At 36.3% G+C, this 21,626-nt stretch overlaps 1 protein-coding gene and 1 non-coding gene across 2 annotated transcripts; one reads left to right on the top strand and one right to left on the bottom strand.

Annotated features, from left to right (window-relative positions):
* Positions 1–17,540: 17,540 nt before the first annotated feature.
* On the bottom strand, positions 17,541–19,277 carry LOC133814326 (uncharacterized). The gene is made up of 2 exons (XM_062247301.1): positions 19,140–19,277; positions 17,541–18,899 (listed from the first exon to the last, which is right to left on the bottom strand). Exons 1-2 carry the CDS (start codon positions 19,275–19,277, stop codon positions 17,541–17,543), a joined length of 1,497 nt encoding a protein of 498 aa, XP_062103285.1.
* Positions 19,278–19,539: 262 nt separating this feature from the next.
* Positions 19,540–19,646, top strand: LOC133820146 (small nucleolar RNA R71). The gene has a single exon (XR_009886576.1). It is a non-coding gene; the product is annotated as a small nucleolar RNA R71 (small nucleolar RNA).
* The last annotated feature ends 1,980 nt before the right edge of the window (positions 19,647–21,626 follow it).

Genomic DNA, 21,626 nt, shown 5'->3' with positions numbered 1-21,626 from the left:
GGTGATTTTCAAGTTCCACAATTGGAACATATCCTTCAGGATTGTAATACATATCCTTGTCAGGCCTGGGGGCAGGCGGCCCCCGAGAGTTGGACAAATCATTCCTTTCTTCAGGATCTGGATCCACCACGGGCTGCTTTCCAGGACGTCGGGTGTAATCCTCGGCATGAGGAATCTGCTCCTCAGGTATCTAGGGCAATGGTCGCTCACCAGTACTGGGGTTACTTGCAGCGACCATTGATGATTCAAGAGACTTTATGATTAAACAGGCTCGCGTCTTGTTTAATGGCTCTCAATGAAAGCATCAAACTGTTGATGCCGTTTTTTGTCAAATTAGAAATGAAGAGCAATTAAACAAAAATACCAGAGGAAACAAACAATATAGACACAATTTTTTATGTGGTTCAGTAGTGAAAATTTCCCTAGTCCACGAGTTTGTGTTATTCACTTGTTGGAATTCTCTCAAAGCTTTCTGGAAGCAATTTTACAAAGTCTTCTCAACACAAATTTTCCGTCCTCACAAATGAGCTGTTCCACTCTATTTATAGAGTGGTTCAACGAATATCTTCCCACAGATTTTGGGGAGTTATGGTACAAATCAATTAAATAAATACAATTAAATGCATACAGTTACCACGTACGCGTATATATCCCATGATATTTGAGATTTAATAACAGATTACATATGATCCCTTAAACATAGGGATTTTACAACAATAAACATGTTCACACACAGATTACGAGCTTGGACACTAGACTCACACGCCTTCGAGACCATTCACCCATTTCGAGCTCGACACCTCGGTTCGCCTATATTCTCAACAAGTGATGTTATCGAGATCATCCTCTCCGAGCTCACAACGCTCGAGCTCGAACCATATTGTCTGATGGTAGGAGATTTATATAAGTGTTGAACTATTGTCATTGTGGCTTCGAGCCTAACTTATAATCTGGGAACTCCTCCGAGGCCTCGTAGTTTCCTAGCTCACCAATTCCGATGTTATCGCTTTTACTGCTTAGCGAGACTATCGTTTACTTTTTTATTAATGTTGATTACATGACGAATATACTTATTTCAAGCTTACATCTTACGAGCCTGAACTTCGAGATCGAAAATCTCCATTCTTGAAATCTGGGTGTAAAAAATAAAAAAGCACAAACATGATAAAAATTGATAATATCAAGATAATCGAGATAACATAGTTATTAATATTAATTATAAAAGAACAATGTAGGTAAGAATATTTTTTTTAATAAAACATTAATTTAATTTATAACAATATTAAATATTTTTTAAAATGCCATAAAAATATATTTTTTTTCTCATGCCATGTTTGTTATTGTCATAAATTAAATGTCCAAACATTTTAATAATGATTCACTATTTATTTATATTTTTTTTATATATTTTCAAAGAAAAAATAAACAAAAATAGCATTTGAGGGCCTAAATGATAAGATTTGAAAAAATTGTGTACTTAACTGATAGAAAATCACTTTTTGAGACCTAAGTGTTACAAAGTGTAAAAAATAGAGACTGCAATTAAAAATAACCATTTAAAATAATAAAGACTTATTGTGAGTTTTAATTTTTTCGTCATAAACTCAAGGTTAACTTACTAATAAACTTAAAAACTAATTAAGTGTGACATTAACATAGGAAACTTTAGCATTCTCTTTTATTTTATTCTATTATTTACGAGGAGTGTTAAGAAAATTATTTTACGTAGATATTTTGCATTCTCGTATTTTCATATACGTGATAATAAAGTTTTTTTTTTCTTTTTCTAATCAATGAAAATTTGAAAACCTGTGAAAAAAAAAAGTTTTAGAATTTTATAAAAAAGTTTATTTAAATAAATGATCTTTTGTAAATTTAGAAATTGAGAGCAAACATGGATGCATGGTGGGAAAAGGTGGATGCAAATTTAGTCACATAACGTGATACGATCTTTTCTGGTAAGATGCGGAGACGGGCAAAGATTTATTGAAGATAGTAAGAAATATTCTTGTTTTAGCAATTTGTCTCAGTATGTAATTCTCCTTCCTTATGTTTGCTAAGTGTGATTTGTGTACTCCTCAGTCCTCATTCTCTTCGCTCCTATAGACACTAATAAATTACTGTTTTGTATTGCAGTGGCCTCTAACTGTCATTGGTTCCCATCAAGACAAGCTTAAGGTAAAAAAAAAATAAAAAAATGAAAGGAAAGGAAAGGATTATACTTGTTTCATTAGCTTCACGATGCATATCAGCTTCTTATAATGATTGTTGTCAATTGAAACAAATTGGGGTATTTTATGCTGATTGGTGGAAAGGTGAAGCTGTTGTTAGTGGGGAGTGGACTTAAAGCATCCCATTTCTTCTAGGATTTTGGTGCAGTAATATGGATGCTACTACAAAAAAAGTTTTTCTCTGCATTTTTTTTCTTAATACACTGCGGTTTTTGGGAGTACCAAGAACCACACTGTTTATGACCGCAGAGAAATATAATAACAAAACCGCAGAGAAAAGTGATCTTTTTCTCTGCAGTTACGTTAACAAAACCATAGATAAATAATATATCTCTCTGCGGTTACATTAAGAAAACCGTAGAGAAAGATACTTTCTCCGCGGTTTAGTTAACAAAACTCTGGAGAAAGAGTCTTTCTCCGCAGTTTTGTTAACTAAACCGCGGATGAATATATTTTTTTATTTCAATTTTTGGACGAGCTTCTTTATATTTTCAATTCCGTTTATCTTACCTAATTTTATTAATTATTATTATATACCCAAATTTTATATAATAGTATAAAATACCTAATTTGATAAATTATTATCTAATTAAAAGATAAAATATTATTATATACATTCACATATCATACAAGTAGTTTGTATATACATAATAAGAACATACAGTTATCATTTAGTATATAAGTCAAGTTAGCAATTTACATACATATGAAAAATTAGATTTCATAATTAAATGACATTAATCATGCTAACCAATCGCTTTGTAGTGGGAGTAGATCATCTTTGACATTTTATTCATTTTTGTCAAACTACTGTAGAATTGAAAAGTTAATATAGATTAGATGATTAAATATTATATCTAGTTTTTCTTAAGCAAAAAAGAGTATAAAATATAACATACTTTCTTCTTGATAATTTCTGTCGGATTCGGTGTATTTACAATATCATAAATGTATCTTAGTACATAGTAACCGCATTCATGACTTTCATGTTGTTTTGGACAAGAACCTCTCAACAATTTTGTAAATGTGTCAATGTATTCAATTTTCGAACATTGTGCATATGCTCTACAAAAATTAAAATTAATCAAATACATATTATACTCTCAACTCTTAAAAATTAACAATGCATACATTAAAATTGAAAAACTTACTTTTCCATTACCTCCTTAATTATTGGTGGAGATTTATGATTTTTTAAAGGGTCCAAAATTATGGTCATCTCCCGCATCATCACGAACATCAACATCCAATGTCAAATAAAACAATAATAAATTATAATTATTATAAGATTAAAATTCAACCATAGTAGTGATAATATTTAAGTAGTTTGCTCTTACTTAACAATCCAATGAATGAAATATACTTGACTTCGTCTATTCATAGTCATCATCCATTTGGCTATAAGATCCACCGTATTATTTTTACTTTCATCATTGCCAATAGAAAGATGTTCGGTGTCAAAAAATTTGTATAACAGTCATGAATTTGGGTGCATGCTTTCCCAAATGCATCTGCATAATCAATCATACATATTACATTTTCAATTGATAAATTAATATCATAAAAAAAAATTAGACAGAGTTTCCTCTATTTCTATAGCACATCCACAATTATTAGTACCTATAAATTCAATTCAAACAAAACATACAACAAACAACATGCATGTTTTAAACCATAAGCCACCGCAACACACAAAATTCGCAAAACCTACTTCACTAAGACACACATGTTCTCAACCTTCTGTTATCTTTGCAACACACAATTTTATCTCAGAACCTACTTCACTACGAATGAATATCTAATATATTTAAACTCCTCTAATAGTTTGTTATGACATAACAAGTTGAGTTCAATTTGAATTGACACATATCTCATACCAAACAATATAGTTGAGGATCCAATATTATCCAGGGAGGCTGCTTGATAAACGTCTTCTGATGTGATGAAGATAGCATCGCGATCTCTTATAAATTCAGGGTCAACGAGAACTTGTACAACCCCATCTATCCCTTTAATCGGTAGCCAATATAAAATGATCGTTCTTTCTTCCCTTCTTACTTAAATCAACCAGAGTGAATCCAAGTTCGTCAGTTTTAACTCCAGTATTGTTGTCTACCCAAGAACATTTAAGAAGAGGCATACGAAATAATGAATAATCTAGCTCCCATATTTCTTCAACAATCCCGTAGTATGTCATTGTGACTGAAATTGAGTAATTATCTTTTGCACTAGAAAAATGTATTGCTTCTGCAACTATACTTACTCCACTATTTTGAACCACTCGAGCATCATCTCTTTACTTAGTATGAAATCGTTTTCCCTCAACACTGTAATCTTGGTGCTTTATTACATCAATGCTTGCTCCAAGAGATATGTGCTTCAACTCAATCGACACTCCATGATTTTGTTCTCCCAACTTCATCAAAATTGTATTCTTCAGCCACCGGCAAAACGTTTTATTATGCTCATCTATAGCCTATTTCTATTTATTTTTAACCTTGTTTGGTATAATTGACTGTAATAACACAATGTGATCACTAAAACATATAAAAGAGTACAAACAAGTTTAAACAACAAAAAGAAAATCAGTACTCTAATATATATGATTGAAATATATCTCTACTAACATTATATATGGTTGAATCTCAGGATTAGTTTGCATCACAACTAATTGAGCTTGATCTAATTCTGCCCTAGATACGGTGATCACTGTTCCGTTCCCTCGTAGTCCTTTATCAACCCCGTCTGAGTTATTATGTGGTTTGCTAATTCTGATTGCCTCAACCCCACTCCGATATATAACATTCAACCATACTAAGTTCAAGACGATAATGATTACACACATAATTTTTCAACACCTTCATACTCCTATCAAATGGATACATCCATCTCGCCCAAACTGGTCCACACAACTTGGCTTCTCTTACTAGATGAACCATTAAATGTACCATAATGTCAAAGAAGGATGGCAGAAAAAATATTTCAAGGTTGCATAGAGTTTCCACTATCTTACAATGCAATGCATCAAAAAAAATTCATTTCTAATTCTTTTCCGCATAAATGATTGAAAAATATACAAACATTCGTCAAACAATCTCGAACTTTTTTCGGTAAGACTGACCAGACAGCAATCATAAGTAATTGTTGGGTTAACATACGGCAATCATGTCATTTCATACCCATTAGCTTCAAATTCTCCATGGATACCAAGTTTCGAATGTTGGATGAATAAGCATCATGCACTTTCATCTCTGCAAATGATTTACATACAACTTTTTTCTCTTCTCTGGACAACGTGAAACAAGAAGGAGGTAAATATGTTCATTTACCTTTCTCTTCAGGTGCTAAATCAATTCGTATACCCATTTCAACAAGATCTAAATGACTAGTTAAACCTTCCTTAGTTTTACCGGGAATATCAAGTAATGTACCTATAATACTTTCACACACATTTTTTTCTATATGAATGACATCCAAACAATGTCGAACAAGTAAATCTTTCCGGTAAGGGAGACGAAAAAAATTGATTTCCTGTGGAAACATCCATTTACTTTCTTAGTTTTCTTCATTTTTCCATACTTGAAATCAATTTTATCTATTTCTTTATGAATTTGTTGCCCTGAAAGTGGCAAATGAACAACACCTTGTTCTTTATCACCATCAAATTCTTTTTTTTTCCTATAATGATGATTTAGGGGCAAGTATCGTCTATGACCCATATAACACATTTTGTGCCCATTCGATAGACGAAAAGCCCTTGTGTTAGTGCAACATATTGGACATCCTCGGTAACCTTTTGTGCTTAACCCTGATAGATTACCATAAGTCGGGAAATCATTAACAGTCCACAACAAAACAACTTTTAAGTTAAATACTTCTTTCTTAAAACCGTCATATGCCTCAACACCATTTTCATACAAATCTTTCAAATAATCAATTAATGATGCCAAATAAACATCTATATTGTACCCCGATTGTTTTGGGCCTAAAATCATTATCGTGAGCATAAAAAACTTTCTTCTCATCACTAACCACAGAGGAAGATTGTACATAACAAGGAAGACAGGCCACGAACTATGCCTACTACTTAGAGATTTATATGGATTTACACCATCGACAACAAGACCTAGACGAAGATGTCTTGCTTCAGTTTTAAATTCTGGATTTAAGTTATTAACTTTTTCCCAAGCCTGCGAATCTGCAGGATGTCAGAGTTTACCATCTTTCACTTGCCTAGTCTCATACCATATTAAGTTTTCAGAGTGCACTTCGATATAACCGCTTAAGCCGCGGAATCAAAGGAAAGTACCACATCACTTTCTAAGGAATAAGTTTCCTAATCTCCTTATTTTGGTTAGGTTTGTAGCGGGGTAAATCACAATCTGGGCAAGTGTCCATGTCTGCATACTCTTTACAATATAACACACAATCGTTTGGACATGCATGGATCTTCTCATACTTCAACCCTATGCAATTTAAAGTTTTCTTCACTTCATACGTAGACTCAGGGAAGCAATTATCTGATGCCAAAAGCTCCTTAAAAGCAACTAAAAATTGACTACAACATTTATCGCTAACTCCATTTTCTGCTTTTATGTTGTAAAATTTTACAATTGTTGGTAATCTTTGTTTCATACAAGCATTGAATAATGGTTTATTTGCATCTCTAATTGATATATCAAATTTTGAAGGATCATCAAAAAACTCTTATTGTGTTTCATTGAGCAATTCCATAGGATGATCGTCAAAATCACTATAACCCAAATCATCAACCCCTCGCCTCCCGAATGGATATGGATTATTATTTTTCAATGATTTCCCATGCCATTACCATGTACGATAACTTGTATCGAATCCCCGACAACATACATTATTCTTTAACATGGTAATATTTTCTTTTGATCAATTACCACAATCTATACATGGACAATGAATTCTTTCCGGATCACTACAATTTTTTTGGAAAAATTCTAAAAATTGGTTAAATCCGTCTTGAAATTGTTGTGTTTCTCTATTCTCAAGAGTCCATGATTCATCTATAATGATAATATCTACTTAATTCCTACGTGAATAATGAAAAGAAAATTAATATTGCATTTGAACAAAAATATGTTCAATTAATAAATTATAAAATGAAATGGGTAGAGTTTCCTCTAAAATTCATATGTATTTACAATTTCAACATAGACAAAAACATAATTATTACATATATTAACATATAAAACACGTTCAATTAATATATTAATCTTAAAAAAATGGGCAGAGTTTCTTCTATTTTTATAGCATATCTCAAGTTATTACTACCTATAAATTCAAATCAAACAAAACATACAACAAACAACATGCATGTTCTCAACCATAAGCCACTGCAACACACACAGAATTCACAGAACCTACTTCACTAAGACACACATGTTCTCAACCTTCTGTTATTTTTGCAGCACACAATTTTATCTCAGAACCTACTTTACTATGGATGAATATCTAATACATTCAAACTCCTTTAACAATAGTTTGTAAATATAAAAAAAATTAAGTAGTAATTATTACTCACCTTCAAAATTAATCTTCAACAATTTCAACACACCTCAAATTCAAACAAATATTTCATACAATAAAAGCTTAAACATTGGTTAGTAAATATATGGTAATTGAATTGATCCTAAAATATTATAATTAACAAAAATGAACTTTAAAAAAAAAATTCATTATGTAAATAATATAAAAAATTATGTAAAATACAATACATTCTAAAGATTTAACATAATTAATATTAACTTTATTAAAAAACCAATACATCAGGCAAATAATATAAAATATACTCAAAAACTAAAATATATATTAAAAAAATCAAGTTTCAATGATCAATACATGTTTTAAACAATGGAAATGTCTTCTAATCCTACATAAACTTTAAAAAACGTTAGAAAACCTTGAAAATCACCATATAAACATACATTGAAACCCCATTAAACTCACTCAATATTTCTTCATTTTGCCCTAAAACTTCAAAATAAATCAATATTATTTATATTTACATGATTTAAAGCATTAATATGCAAGAACATGAAGAAAAAAATAAAGTAAAATGGTGAAAATGGAACTTACCCGTGGCTGGGGACGAAGGTGGAGCCAGTCCTTGATATCTTCTTGTGTGTCAAATGTGGGAAATGAGGGGAAGTTAGGGTCATGAGTTGTTTTTCAGGGGAGAAGGGGTTTTCTCTGCGGTTATATATCAAAAACTGCGGAGAAAAGTCCTCGCCTCCCCCAACCTTCAAACTTTACACTGCATTTTTTTTATACCACAATAAAATAGGGCGCAGGTATTAAATGTGATATTTTAGACTCATTCAAACATTTCTCTCAATGCTTTTTCTTTAAGGTTGAAAAAACGCAGAGAAATCCTATATTTGTAGTGGTGGGAAAAGCTTAAAACATGAAGTTTTGAAACTGTATTAGATAATGGACACTTTACCATTTTATTTTTTGACCTAAGAGCAACCCAGACAACAGGATTAGAGCTTGATAATTTATAGGTCAGTCTAATTGTTGTTTTTCAGCATAATATTTGAAGGGGTTTACTGTTGTGAAAATTAATTTGATTAAAATGTGCAAGTGTACACAGTCACAAAACAAGTAATAAAGTAGTAAGTATTCAAGATCGTCTCCATAGGGATTGCAAATTAAAAAGTAAGCAAAACAATTACTAAACAATTGTAGAAAATTAAAAGTCAAGTGGTTGTTTATAGACTAAGCAAAATATTAAAATAAAATGGAAATACTGAAATTAAATACTGAACTGAACAAGAAAATTGAGAGAAATATATGAATTGCAAAATGGACTTGAATTATTGAATTCCCCTATATTATTCGTCCTGAACAAATTGCGGACAGATTGATGCAGCAATATTCTAGCAAAACTCCCAGGATAATAAAAAGTTCATTTAACACACATAAAACTTTCCCAAATCTTATGACCTTAATTCTTCTACCTAATTAAACATATTCCTATGCAAAATCAGATTTAAGAATGCAATCACAGTGCAATTCTCATATGTTACACAAGGTAATTAACATATCCCTATATTAATTACTAACATAACCTAACCTAGATTATGACTTGTATCATCCAAGTTTTTCCTATTACATTCAACCTTTCCAGCATTAAATATAATTAAAATAACTTGCCATTGCTGGCCAAACAACAACAAGAAATTAATTTAAGCACACTTGAATGATCAAGGGAGATTTTACTAAAATAAAGTGCAAGAAATGGATAGATTATAACATAGGGTTCATCAACAATTCAAGCCACCAAGAAATTAGTTCATGGCTGGTTTCATAAACATTAATTCACAATCAAAACAGCCCATAATATTCAGATTTAGAATCTAACTCAGAAATTAATAACAGAAAGTTTAGGAAAAGAAGAAAGAACAAATCCAAAATGATGCTTGAGCTTTCTATGCTTGTCCTCCTTCTTCCTTGTTGGTATCTCAGCTTGTTTTCTCTGTTTTTTCTGGTTTTTTCTTTGCCAAAAATGGCTGCTGGTTGTGTATTACGGCTGGAGCATTCTTTTTGGTATATTAGGTTTTCTCTTCTTCTCCAAAAGTACCATAATGCCCCTCTTTTTCTCCCAAAACATAAAGTCTTCCTTATCTTTTGTCCTTTTCTCCAATATGCTGATTATTTCCTTCTGCCCTTGCCACATCAGCCAAAATATAAGCTTGACCATTGACTGCCACGTGTTCCATGAGCTCCAAAATATGCTTGGTCACAATGCTTCAGTTTTGCTGCAGCAATCCTGAATATTCAGCCATCAACACATAAATTCATCACAATAGATTCAAATGCTAGCTCATTCCTTTATGTACAAATCTATCCATGAAATCATTATCTTTAACCCAAGAGCTATTGAAACTAAAAAATAATTACACTTAATTAAAATAATGAAAACATCAAAGATAGCTACATAAAACTAAAAATAAACTAACATCACCCATGATTTTTTCACAAATATAAGTTCAAAAGCACATGAAATAACTCTTTATTCAAGAGTTATCACACCCCCCAAACTTACAACATTACTCGTCCTTGAGTGATGACTCTAAAAACAAAATACAACTAACAAGAGACACAAAAGGCACAAACTAAACACAAAAGACAAGAAAACACAAAGGCAAAACACCACAACAAAGGACAACTTTGCTATTCCAATGGTAAAGAGGGGAAGGCTCTCAGGAGATTTTATTTTGAAAAAGAGAAGCTGACTTTCAATCTTTCACAAGTTTTAAACCAAATTCTTTAAGCATGAATGTTGCTGCCAAAAATATGAATGAAGTGTTTCACCCTTTAATGCGTGCATAGCTTTTCCTAAACAATTTCAATCACCAAAAATCAAGCTAGACCTTGGTCCTCAAGCTTAAATAATGTCTCCATAAGTTACTTAGTGATTCCCTCTCCACTAATGTAGACAAACACCACACCAAAGATCAATAGGTCTTTATCAAGCTTGTAATGATAGGCTAGGGTAAAGGTAGGATAAGAGAGATAATTGTTTGGCTCAAATCACCCTAAACACCTCAATCTTTCTAGGACCTACATACATAAATGCACACATTAATTACCCCCAAAGAAAACCCCACAACACAATATAATCTTGCCACTAGCCTTTATTACTAACATACAAAGTCAAAACTACAACAACTTTCCTTTATTTGAAAAGTACACCCCCAAACTTATTTACAAACATACATACTTTTTTTTTCTGATTTTTTTTCTTTTTCTCTAATTTATTTTTTTTTTTTTTTAATTTTAATTTTTTTTTTTTTACTACGCTTTGATGCAAGGGAGTGTACTCTTAAATTATTTTTTTACTATGAAAATAAACAACTAGATGGCAAGAGCACAAGAAAATTGAGAACACACTCTCCCCCCCCCCCCCCAAACTTAAAATCAACATTGTCCCCAATGGTGAAAACAAGCAAAAGAAGAAAAGGAAAACACTCTCCCAATTTTCTCATCCACTCACTCAACAAAACCCCCCGAAATGCATAACAAGTAAATCCTATAAAGATCAAGGTGCTAAAAGGGTGTGGTGAAAAGAGATGATTATATATATGTAAAGGAAGGCTAATGAGTGGCTAAGAAAGAAAAGTGACACTTAAGCTCAATGGGGTGACTAGTGATAAAAAATGCATACAAGGTAGGCTTCTAAGGCTCAAACGGTCCAACAATGGCCTAAATCATTTCATCGGTGTGGTATTATCTAGGATTTCGCCTCAAGGAAAATCACTAAGTAATTCTAGAAACTTAAGCTCTCACAAGAAACTAGCTCTTTCTAAGGTCTCAAAATTGTTTAATCGAACTATGCACAAACTAAAAAGAGAAACAATTGCATCAATCAATGGCTAGCAACATTCACATCCAAAGAATTTAGTTGAAAACTCAAGAAAGAAAAATAGTCAGCTACAACTTAGATTGATTAAAGAAGTCGTCATTGAGCCCCCTAGTTATAAATGAACAAAAGCAAAGAGCAACGCTACAAGATTAACTAAACACAAAGCAGGAAAATAACAAGTACACAAAGCACACAGAAGCACGACAAAATAGATAATAAAAGTAGACAACCAGAGAGTTCAAGAACAGAATTAATTACAAAACAATAATAATAATTACAAAGCAAAAGTGGGTTAAAGAAGCTCCCTCCTCCTAGTCCTCGGAATCAGCATCCAAAGGACTAAGGCCATCATGCACAGCTGGCGCGGTCCACACCTCCAGGATGGAGCTGGGAAAGACTGGAAATGGAGCTGTTGGTTTGTTGAAGTTACACTGGAGGGATTTGATGAGGGCTGCATCCCGCTGCTTAACATACTTCCAGTAAGCATGCTGTTGGGCTTCCATAGACACCAACCGGCCAAGAATCTCCTGTTGCTGGGCAATGATGTCCGTGAGTGGAACTGGGGGAGGCACGACGGAAGGCCCAGAGGCTGAGGCAGGTGCACGAGTGTGGCCAAGAAGAGAGAAATCAATGTCCCGGCGCTCGAAAAGGATATCCTCTGTGGAAGCAACAAATACCCCAGCTCTAATGCATAGTTGTGTGATGAGTGAGGGAAAGAACAGTTTCCCTTTCTTCTTCCTGGCACAGCTAGCAAGCTGCCTAGAGATGATCTGGCCAACATTAATACCCAACCCAGCCAGTATACAATATAACAAGAACACCCTCTCTGTGGACACCGTGGTGTCATGTGTGGTGGGCAGTAATCAACACTTCAGAAAGCTAAGCCACACTGGAGCTTCAGGCAAAATGGAGGTGTGCAAGAGAATGTGCACACCGCCAGAAGATATGCACCATTGAGCTCCAGGGGCTGCGACGCGCTGCAGCGCCTTGTCAAAATCAGCTGGGGTAGGTGCCAAGATCATTCCATTATAAGTTGTGCTGTCAACGTTGGCTAACCCAAAGAGGGCATTAATATCCTCACCCGCAAAAGAGACAACCTTGCCACGAACCAACACTTCAGAATTTTCAGCGGAGGCAAGGTTGGCATAAAATTCTCTAACCACTGGAATAATGGCATACTCTGGTTTTTGACAGAAAAGTTCCCAATGATGCTGCTCAATGATTGTACTAATAAAAGAAGGCACCTCAATAGTGGTAGGCAAAAATCCTCTCTCTGGAAACAATTTCTTGGTCTTTACAAACTCATATCTGGCCTTGGCTTGAGCAGAAGTAAGTTTGCGGGCAGGCCCTGAAGGGGTAGTTGTTTTCTTGGTTTGAGGAGGTGGGGCAGCTGTGTGTGTAGGCTGGGGGGCAGTGGTTGTAGCAGTGGCAGTCTTTCGTTGCTTTGGTGGGGGTACAGTTGATGCTTGTGGGGCTGCTCTTTTGCATTTCGGTCGGGGTGGTTTTTATGTGGTGGGGGAAGCATTTCTGGCTGTTGGGGGAGGCAGTAGGAGTGGGGCAGTGGGGATTTGTGGGGTCTTTGGTGGGACAGTGGTGGTTTTGGATGTCTTCTTGGGTGTTTTGGTTGTTTGTGGGATAGAGGTTGGTGATGATTTTAGTTTATCTGGTGGTGGGACAGGGGATGGTGGGGTAGTGTTGGTCTTCTTTCTCTGTGCTCGTGTTTTAATTGTCATGATGGGCACAAAAAGATAGCACCTAATTCACAAGCTTATCACACACAAATGGAGCACCCGAACAACCCAATATCCTGCTTATCAATAAGAAGAGTGATCCAGAGCAAAAGAGTAACAGAGCAGTAGAATAAACACTGGCAACCAATAATCCAATAGTTGACTCCCAAAAGAACACATTAACAGAGAAATCCAAAACTCAGCAATAGGCACAAGAGTATAACAGAACAAGAGTTAATACCCCCAAGTTTTTTAGTGCGTGAGGTGCAGGCGAATGTCTGAGGTCAGCTGTGAGTGGAGTGTGGGTGCTTGGGCGGCCAAGTGCTGGGATCGGCGTGGGTCTCGGCTGGAGTGGCGGCTATGAGCAGGTGCTCTCAGAAACACCAGGGGTGCCGAAGGGGTGCTAGGTTCCATGGTTGGTTTGGGCGCTGGATCGTGGTGGGCTCGGCTGAGGCTTGCAAGGTCTGGGGCTCGCCTGGACTGTGTCGGTGCTCTGGGGTCTCGGAGGCAGCGAGCGAAGAGGCAGGGGCGACTGGGTCGGGGTGAATGTCGTGGGTCAATGGGGCGGCTCGGGTTCGTGGCTAGTTGCGTGGGTGGTTCTCAGCCTGGGGTCGGTGGTTGGGTGAAGGCCGTGGGGTCGGTGGCTGGGTGAAGGTTTGTGGTTGTGGTCGTGGGTATGGGGTATACAGATATATATATAACTCTTTTTTTTTATTTTTTATATCTATATATTTACGTATATATGTATATATGCAGATAATTATATATATATAAAGTAAGGTATGTAAAAAGAAAATTAAATATAGTACATATATGTATATATGTATATCTGAATGACATATATATATATCTGAGTGAATATTAATTTTATTATTATATATTTTTTTAATATAGTAATATATATATATATCTTACACCATGACCCAGGTTTGTTTCTATGCCCAGATTGCTAACAGTGCCTAAGATGTGCTTTAGCAACCCAAATTTGACGTAACTCTTTTTTTCGGATATTTTTGCGGCCATTTTACTGCAGCAAAAATCTCGCAAAACCATCAGACTCCAAAATCACTTCCAAAACACCCTGTTTCTTGCTGTCTTAACACCTGAAACACCAAAGTACCCATAAAACTGCTCCAAAACATCACAATAAAATGGGATTAACAGTAAAAAAAGTGAAATAAAAATAAAATTAAGAATAACTATAATTAAAAACACTCATATGTATATATATATATTTTTTTTTTTTTTCTTCTTTCTTTCTTTCTTTCTGTTTGCCTCTTCTTTTTGTCTCTTTATATATATATATATATATAGATATACAATATCAATTTCCACTTGCTTCTTTTTGGGTTGTCTTTAAATTAGTGCCTGAATCACTTGACAACCCAAAACAACCTCAGCCTTAAGGGTCCTCCAAAGTGATGGAGGTCTTCTCGCGGTTGACCTCACCTCCAAAATAATGTTTCAGCCGCTGCCCATTCACTTTAAACTCCCTTCCTGATTGATCTTCGCGAACTTCAACTGCTCCAAAGGGGTAAACTTGCACCACTGTGAATGGGCCAGACCAGCGGGACTTTAACTTGCCAAGAAATAACTTCAAGCGCGAGTTGAAAAGCAATACTTTCTGCCCCTTCTCAAAGACCCGAGCTTGAATTTTCTGATTATGCCACCTCTTAGTTTTCTCCTTATACAACTTAGCATTGTCATAGGAGAACAACCTCATCTCTTCCAGCTCATTTAACTGCAACTTTCGAGCTTCTCCAGCAACTTGTAGATCCATATTCAGTTTCTTAGTGGCCCAATATGCCTTATGCTCCACCTCAACGGGCAAATGGCAAGCTTTCCCAAAAACCAAACGATACGGTGACATTCCCAAAGGGGTTTTGAAAGCTGTTCTATAGGCCCAAAGAGCATCATCCAATCGCTGAGACCAATCCTTTCTACTAGGATTCACCACTTTCTCTAGGATTCCCTTGATCTCCCTATTGGATATTTCCGCTTGACCGTTGGTTTGGGGGTGGTAGGCGGTGGCAATCTTGTGCTTCACACTATATTTGGCTAACAAAGCTGCCAAAATATTGTTTACAAAGTGGGTTCCTTCATCACTTATAAGCGCCCTTGGAGTACCAAAGTGGGTGAACACATGCTTATGTAGGAATTTCATGACCACCTTGGAATCATTGGTAGGGCTTGCCACTGCTTCAACCCACTTAGAGACGTAGTCAACAACCACTAAGATATACAAATTTCCAAATGATGGTGGAAATGGCCCCATGAAGTCGATTCCCCAAACATCGAACAATTCCACTTCAAGGATGCTATTCAAAGGCATTTCATTTCTTGCTGAAATATTTCCAACACGTTGGCAGCGGTCACATCTCTTAGCAAATTCATGAGCATCCTTGAAAATAGAGGGCCAATAGTACCCCGATTGAAAAACTTTAGCGGCTGTTCTTTGCCCACCAAAATGCCCACCATAAGGAGCTGAATGACAATGCTCTAGTATGCTAGAAACTTCCTCCTCAGGCACACAACGCCTCATGATTTGATCTGAACATTGTTTGTACAAATAGGGCTCATCCCAATAATAGAATCTCACATCATGAAAGAACTTCTTGAGTTGCTGCCTATTCAAATCAGGTGGCTGCAAACCACTCACCAAATAGTTGACAAAATCAGCGTACCATGGAGTAGTGGTTTGGTTCACAACCAACAATTGCTCATCAGGGAATGTCTCTTTAATAGGCCCTTCACTTTGCTTTTCACTTCCAGCTTCAAGTCTAGATAAGTGGTCAGCCACTTGGTTCTCCGTTCCTGTTCTATCCCTAATTTCCAAGTCAAATTCTTGAAGAAGCAACACCCATCGAATAAGTCGTGGCTTAGCATCCTTTTTGGCAATTAGATACTTGATCGCTGAATGGTCTGTATAAACCACCACTTTAGTCCCCACAAGATAAGCTCTAAACTTGTCAAAAGCAAACACCACCGCCAAAAGCTCTTTCTCGATGGTGGTATAGTTCAATTGGGCATCGGCTAATGTCTTGCTTGCATAATAAATGGAATGAAAAACCTTCTCTTTTCGTTGCCCAAGTACAACACCCACAGCAAAATCACTAGCATCGCATATCAATTCAAAGGGGAGAGACCAATCCGGAGCTACAATGATGGGTGCGGTGATAAGAACCTTTTCTAAAGTCACAAATGCTTCTTGACACTCCTTGCTGAAATCAAATGCTCGATTTTGCTCAAGTAAGGAACAAAGGGGCTTAGAAATCTTTGAAAAATCCTTTATAAACCTCCTATAGAAACCCGCATGCCCCAAAAAGCTTCTAATCCCTTTGACTGTAGTAGGTGGTGGCAATTTTTCTATAACTTCCAGCTTTGCTCTATCTACTTCTATGCCCTTGTTAGAAATTCTATGGCCCAACACAATGCCTTCTTGAACCATGAAATGGCATTTCTCCCAATTGAGTACCAAGTTTGTTTCTTCACATCTAGCCAAGACTTGCTCTAAGTTAGCCAAACAAGTGTCAAAAGACTCCCCAAATACTGAAAAATCATCCATGAAGACTTCAAGAGACTTTTCCACCATATCTGAAAAAATTGCCATCATACAACGTTGGAAAGTGGTGGGGGCGTTACACAACCCAAAAGGCATCCTTCTAAAGGCAAAGGTGCCATAAGGACAAGTAAAGGTAGTCTTCTCTTGGTCTTCCGGCGCGATGGAAATTTGATTATAGCCTGAATACCCATCAAGGAAACAATAAAACTCTTTTCCAGCCAACCAATCAAGCATTTGGTCAATGAATGGCAGCGGGAAGTGGTCTTTGCGAGTAGCCTTATTCAACCTCCGATAGTCCATACAAACACGCCACCCCGTCACTTGTCTTGTGGGAATCAACTCATTGTTTTCATTAGCCACCACCGTGACTCCACCTTTTTTAGGGACACACTGAATTGGGCTGACCTAAGAACTATCTGAAATTGGGTAAACAATTCCATAATCAAGCCACTTAATTATCTCTTTTCTAACCACTTCCTTCATGATGGGATTAAGCCTTCGTTGCTGCTCAACAGAATTATTACAGCAATCCTCCAACAGAATTTTATGCATACAGAATGAGGGACTTATTCCCTTGATATCTGCCATAGTCCAACCAATTGCTCTTATGTATTTCTTCAAAACAGCCAGCACAAACTCTCTTTTTCAGCTCCTAACATGGCTGAAATAATCACAGGCAAGGTCTCATTATCTCTCAAATAAGCATACTTCAAGTGACTAGGCAAAGGCTTCAACTCTAATTTTGGTGGCTCTTGAATAGAAGGCTTGGGGGGCTTAAAATTCCCTTCCGACAAGTTCAATGACTCAAAAGGCCTCCTGAATTTAGCAAAGGGCTGCTTTGACTCCACCCATGTAACTTGGCTTTCTTCCTCTTCACTTAAACTTTCAATCTCTTCAAGTGACCTCACCCCCACTCCATCTTTACAAGCTTCCTTATGGAATTTTTCAGCAACAATAGACTCAATTACACTTAGCCTAGAGCATTCTTCAACCTCATCCAGAAACTTCATAGCATTGAACAAGTTGAAAGTCACTTGTTGGTCATTCACCCGCATAGTAAGCTCCCCTTTTTGTACATCAATCAAGGTCCTCCGGGTAGCCAGAAATGGCCTACCCAAGATAATAGGAACATCTTTATCCGCTTCATAATCAAGGATGATGAAATCAGCTGGAAAAATGAATTTATCAACTTGCAAAAGTACATCTTCAATTTTTCCTTCCGGGTGTGCCATAGAACGATCCGCTAATTGCAAAGTGACTGTGGTTGGTCTTGCTTCTCCAATCCCCAACTTCTTAAAAATTGACATGGGCATCAAATTGATACTAGCCCCCAAGTCACAAAGTGCTCTACCAACGTCTCTACCACCAATAGAACAAGGAATTGTGAAGCTGCCCGGATCCTTCAATTTAGGAGGAATTTTACTCTTCAATATAGCGCTACAACCTTCAGTCAACGCCACTGTTTCAAATTCACCAAGCCTCCTCTTTTTAGTCAAAATATCTTTCAAAAACTTCACATAATTGGGCATTTTCTCCAATGCTTCCACCAACGGTATATTGATGTGAAGTTGTTTCAAAACATCTAAAAATCTCCTGAATTGACTATCTTGTTGCTGCCTTTGAAAGCGTTGAGGAAATGGTGGAGGTGGCTTGCTTATATGCTCTCCTGTAGCATTTTGCGGAGGAATTGCTGCAGCAATTGCTTCAGGTTCATCATTTAAAATTTTTGATTTCACAGCTTTGTCTCCTTTGTCCCCACTACTTTGGATTGAAGTGGGCTCACTGTTCCTAGCACAATTATCCTCAGTTAATTCCACATTTTTGCCACTCCTCAAAGTAACCACCTTGCAATGCTCCTTGCCATCTTTTCTTGGATTTTCTGTATCACTAGGCAAAGTGCCTTGTGGTCTATTCCGTAGTTCATTAGCAAGCTGCCCCAACTGAGTTTCTAGATTCCTCAAGGATGCCGCTTGACTCTAAATCACAGCATCGTTCTTGGCCATGTATTCCTTCATTAAACTCTCCAAAGAGCTTGATTGAGACACTTGTGGAGGAGGTGGTTGAGCTCTTTTTTGTTGAGAAAATCCCGGTGGATATGTAGGCTTTTTTTGCATTGGTGCTCCACTTAAACTAGCTCCTTGACCCCCCCATGAGAAGTTCGGATGGTTCCTCCAACCCAGATTGTAAGAGTTCGAATATGGGTTATTTCGGCTCACATTCTGATTCCCCAAGTAACAAACTGATGCAGGATTTGATGGACAGCTGTCAAATGTGTGCCCATCTCCACAATAAACACAAGAAACATCTGCCACTTGGCCCATAGCAGCTGGTTGTACCATTCCCCCCAAACTCATGTTCTTGAGAAGGTTAGTCATTGAAGAAACTTGAGCGGTCAAAGTTGTCAATGCATCAACTTCAAGTATACCAGCCACTTTTCGACTTGTTGAGGCTCTAACATTGGACCATTGATAATTGTTGCTAGCTATCCTCTCCAAAATCTCATAAGCTTCATTATAGGACTTAGAGAGAATATCCCCATTGGCTTAAGCATCTAACACCATACGAGTGGAAGAATTGAGCCCATTGTAGAAAGTCTCCATTTGTATACAATGCGGGATCCCATGGTGTGGGCACTTTCTCAATAATTCCTTGAACCTATCCCAAGCTTCACAGAATGATTCATCTTCCAGCTGCTGAAATGACATGATTTCATTGCGAAACTTGGCATTTTTGGTAGGGGGAAAGTACTTCATCAAGACTTTTTCAGCCAACTCATTCCATGTAGTCACCGAGTCGGGAGGAAGGGTGTTGAGCCAAGCTCTAGCTCGATCCCTCAAAGAGAAAGGGAACAATTTCAACCTTAGGGCCTCATCAGTCACTCCTTGTAGCTTGAAGGAGTCACTCACCTCCAAAAATGAACGAAGATGAAGGTGAGGATCCTCAGTAGGCAGCCCACTAAATGGACCCACAATTTGCAACATTTGGAACATCACGAGCTTTAACTCAAATTGGGGTGCTTGAATTTCAGGCTTAACAATGCCCGGATTGAGCTCATTGAACATGGGGGCAGCATACTCCCTTATGGCTCTCTCTCTCTGTCATCAGCCATAGCAATTGTGTTAGTGACACTATTAGCACCCTCAACTCCTTCAACCTCTTCAGCCATATTAAGGCGATTTTGAGCCCGTTGCTCCCTTAGTCTTCTTCTAATTGTTCTTTCAATCTCGGGGTCAATAGGAGCTAGTTCAATGTCTTCTTGCTCGTTCATATAGTAAATCACCTGAGAAAACACTAGAGCAAGCAAACAAAGTTAGCTCAACAAAGAAAAAATATAAATAAATTGCAAGTAATTGATTTTACAAGAATTTCTAATTTCAATCCCCGGCAACGGCGCCAAAAACTTGTTGTGAAAATTAATTTGATTAAAATGTGCAAGTTTACACAGTCACAAAACAAGTAATAAAGTAGTAAGTATTCAAGATCGTCTCCACAGGGATTGCAAATTAAAAAGTAAGCAAAACAATTACTAAACAATTGTAGAAAATTAAAAGTCAAGTGGTTGTTTATAGACTAAGCAAAATATTAAAATAAAATGGAAATACTGAAATTAAATACTGAACTGAACAAGAAAATTGAGAGAAATATATGAATTGCAAAATGGACTTGAATTATTGAATTCCCCTATATTATTCATCCTGAACAAATTGCGGACAGATTACTGCAGCAATATTCTAGCAAAACTCCTAGGATAATAAAAAGTTCATTTAACACGCATAAAACTTTCCCAAATCTTATGACCTTAATTCTTCTACCTAATTAAACATATTCCTATGCAAAATCAGATTTAAGAATGCAAACACAGTGCAATTCTCATATGTTACACAAGGTAATTAACATATCCCTATATTAATTACTAACATAACTTAACCTAGATTATGACTTGTGTCATCCAAGTTTTTCCTATTACATTCAACCTTTCCAGCATTAAATATAATTAAAATAACTTGCCATTGCTGGCCAAACAACAACAAGAAATTAATTTAAGCACACTTGAATGATCAAGGGAGATTTTACTAAAATAAAGTGCAAGAAATGGATAGATTATAACATAGGGTTCATCAACAATTCAAGCCACCAAGAAATTAGTTCATGGTTGGTTTCATAAACATTAATTCACAATCAAAACAGCCCATAATATTTAGATTTAGAATCTAACTCAAAAATTAATAACAGAAAGTTTAGGAAAAGAAGAAAGAACAAATCCAAAATGATGCTTAAGCTTTCTATGCTTGTCCTCATTCTTCCTTGTTGGTATCTCAGCTTGTTTTCTCTATTTTTTCTGGTTTTTTCTTTGCCAAAAATGGCTACTGGTTGTGTATTACGGCTGGAGCATTCTTTTTGGTATATTAGGTTTTCTCTTCTTCTCCAAAAGTACCATAATGCCCCTCTTTTTCTCCCAAAACATAAAGTTTTCCTTATCTTTTGTCCTTTTCTCCAATATGCTGATTATTTCCTTCTGCCCTTGCAACATCAGCCAAAATATAAGCTTGACCATTGACTGCCACGTGTTCCATGAGCTCCAAAATATGCCTGGTCACAATGCTTCAGTTTTGCTGCAGCAATCCTGAATATTCAGCCATCAACACATAAATTCATCACAATAGATTCAAATGCTAGCTCATTCCTTTGTGCACAAATCTATC

Source organism: Humulus lupulus, chromosome 2, assembly GCF_963169125.1.
Source record: "Humulus lupulus chromosome 2, drHumLupu1.1, whole genome shotgun sequence".
In the NCBI taxonomy this organism is placed as follows: domain Eukaryota; kingdom Viridiplantae; phylum Streptophyta; class Magnoliopsida; order Rosales; family Cannabaceae; genus Humulus; species Humulus lupulus.
Note: the sequence above shows the minus strand (reverse complement) of the source record. Positions and strands in the feature narration are given on the sequence as shown.

Excerpts from the sequence above, each read along its gene's own strand:
- LOC133814326 (XM_062247301.1), bottom strand. The coding sequence starts at position 19,277 with ATGAGTTTGGGGGGAATGGTACAACCAGCTGCTATGGGCCAAGTGGCA. Across the intron at positions 18,900-19,139 it reads GTTACTTGGGGAATCAGAAT|AGTCAAGCGGCATCCTTGAG; the intron begins GTGAGCCGAAAT and ends GCTGTGATTTAG.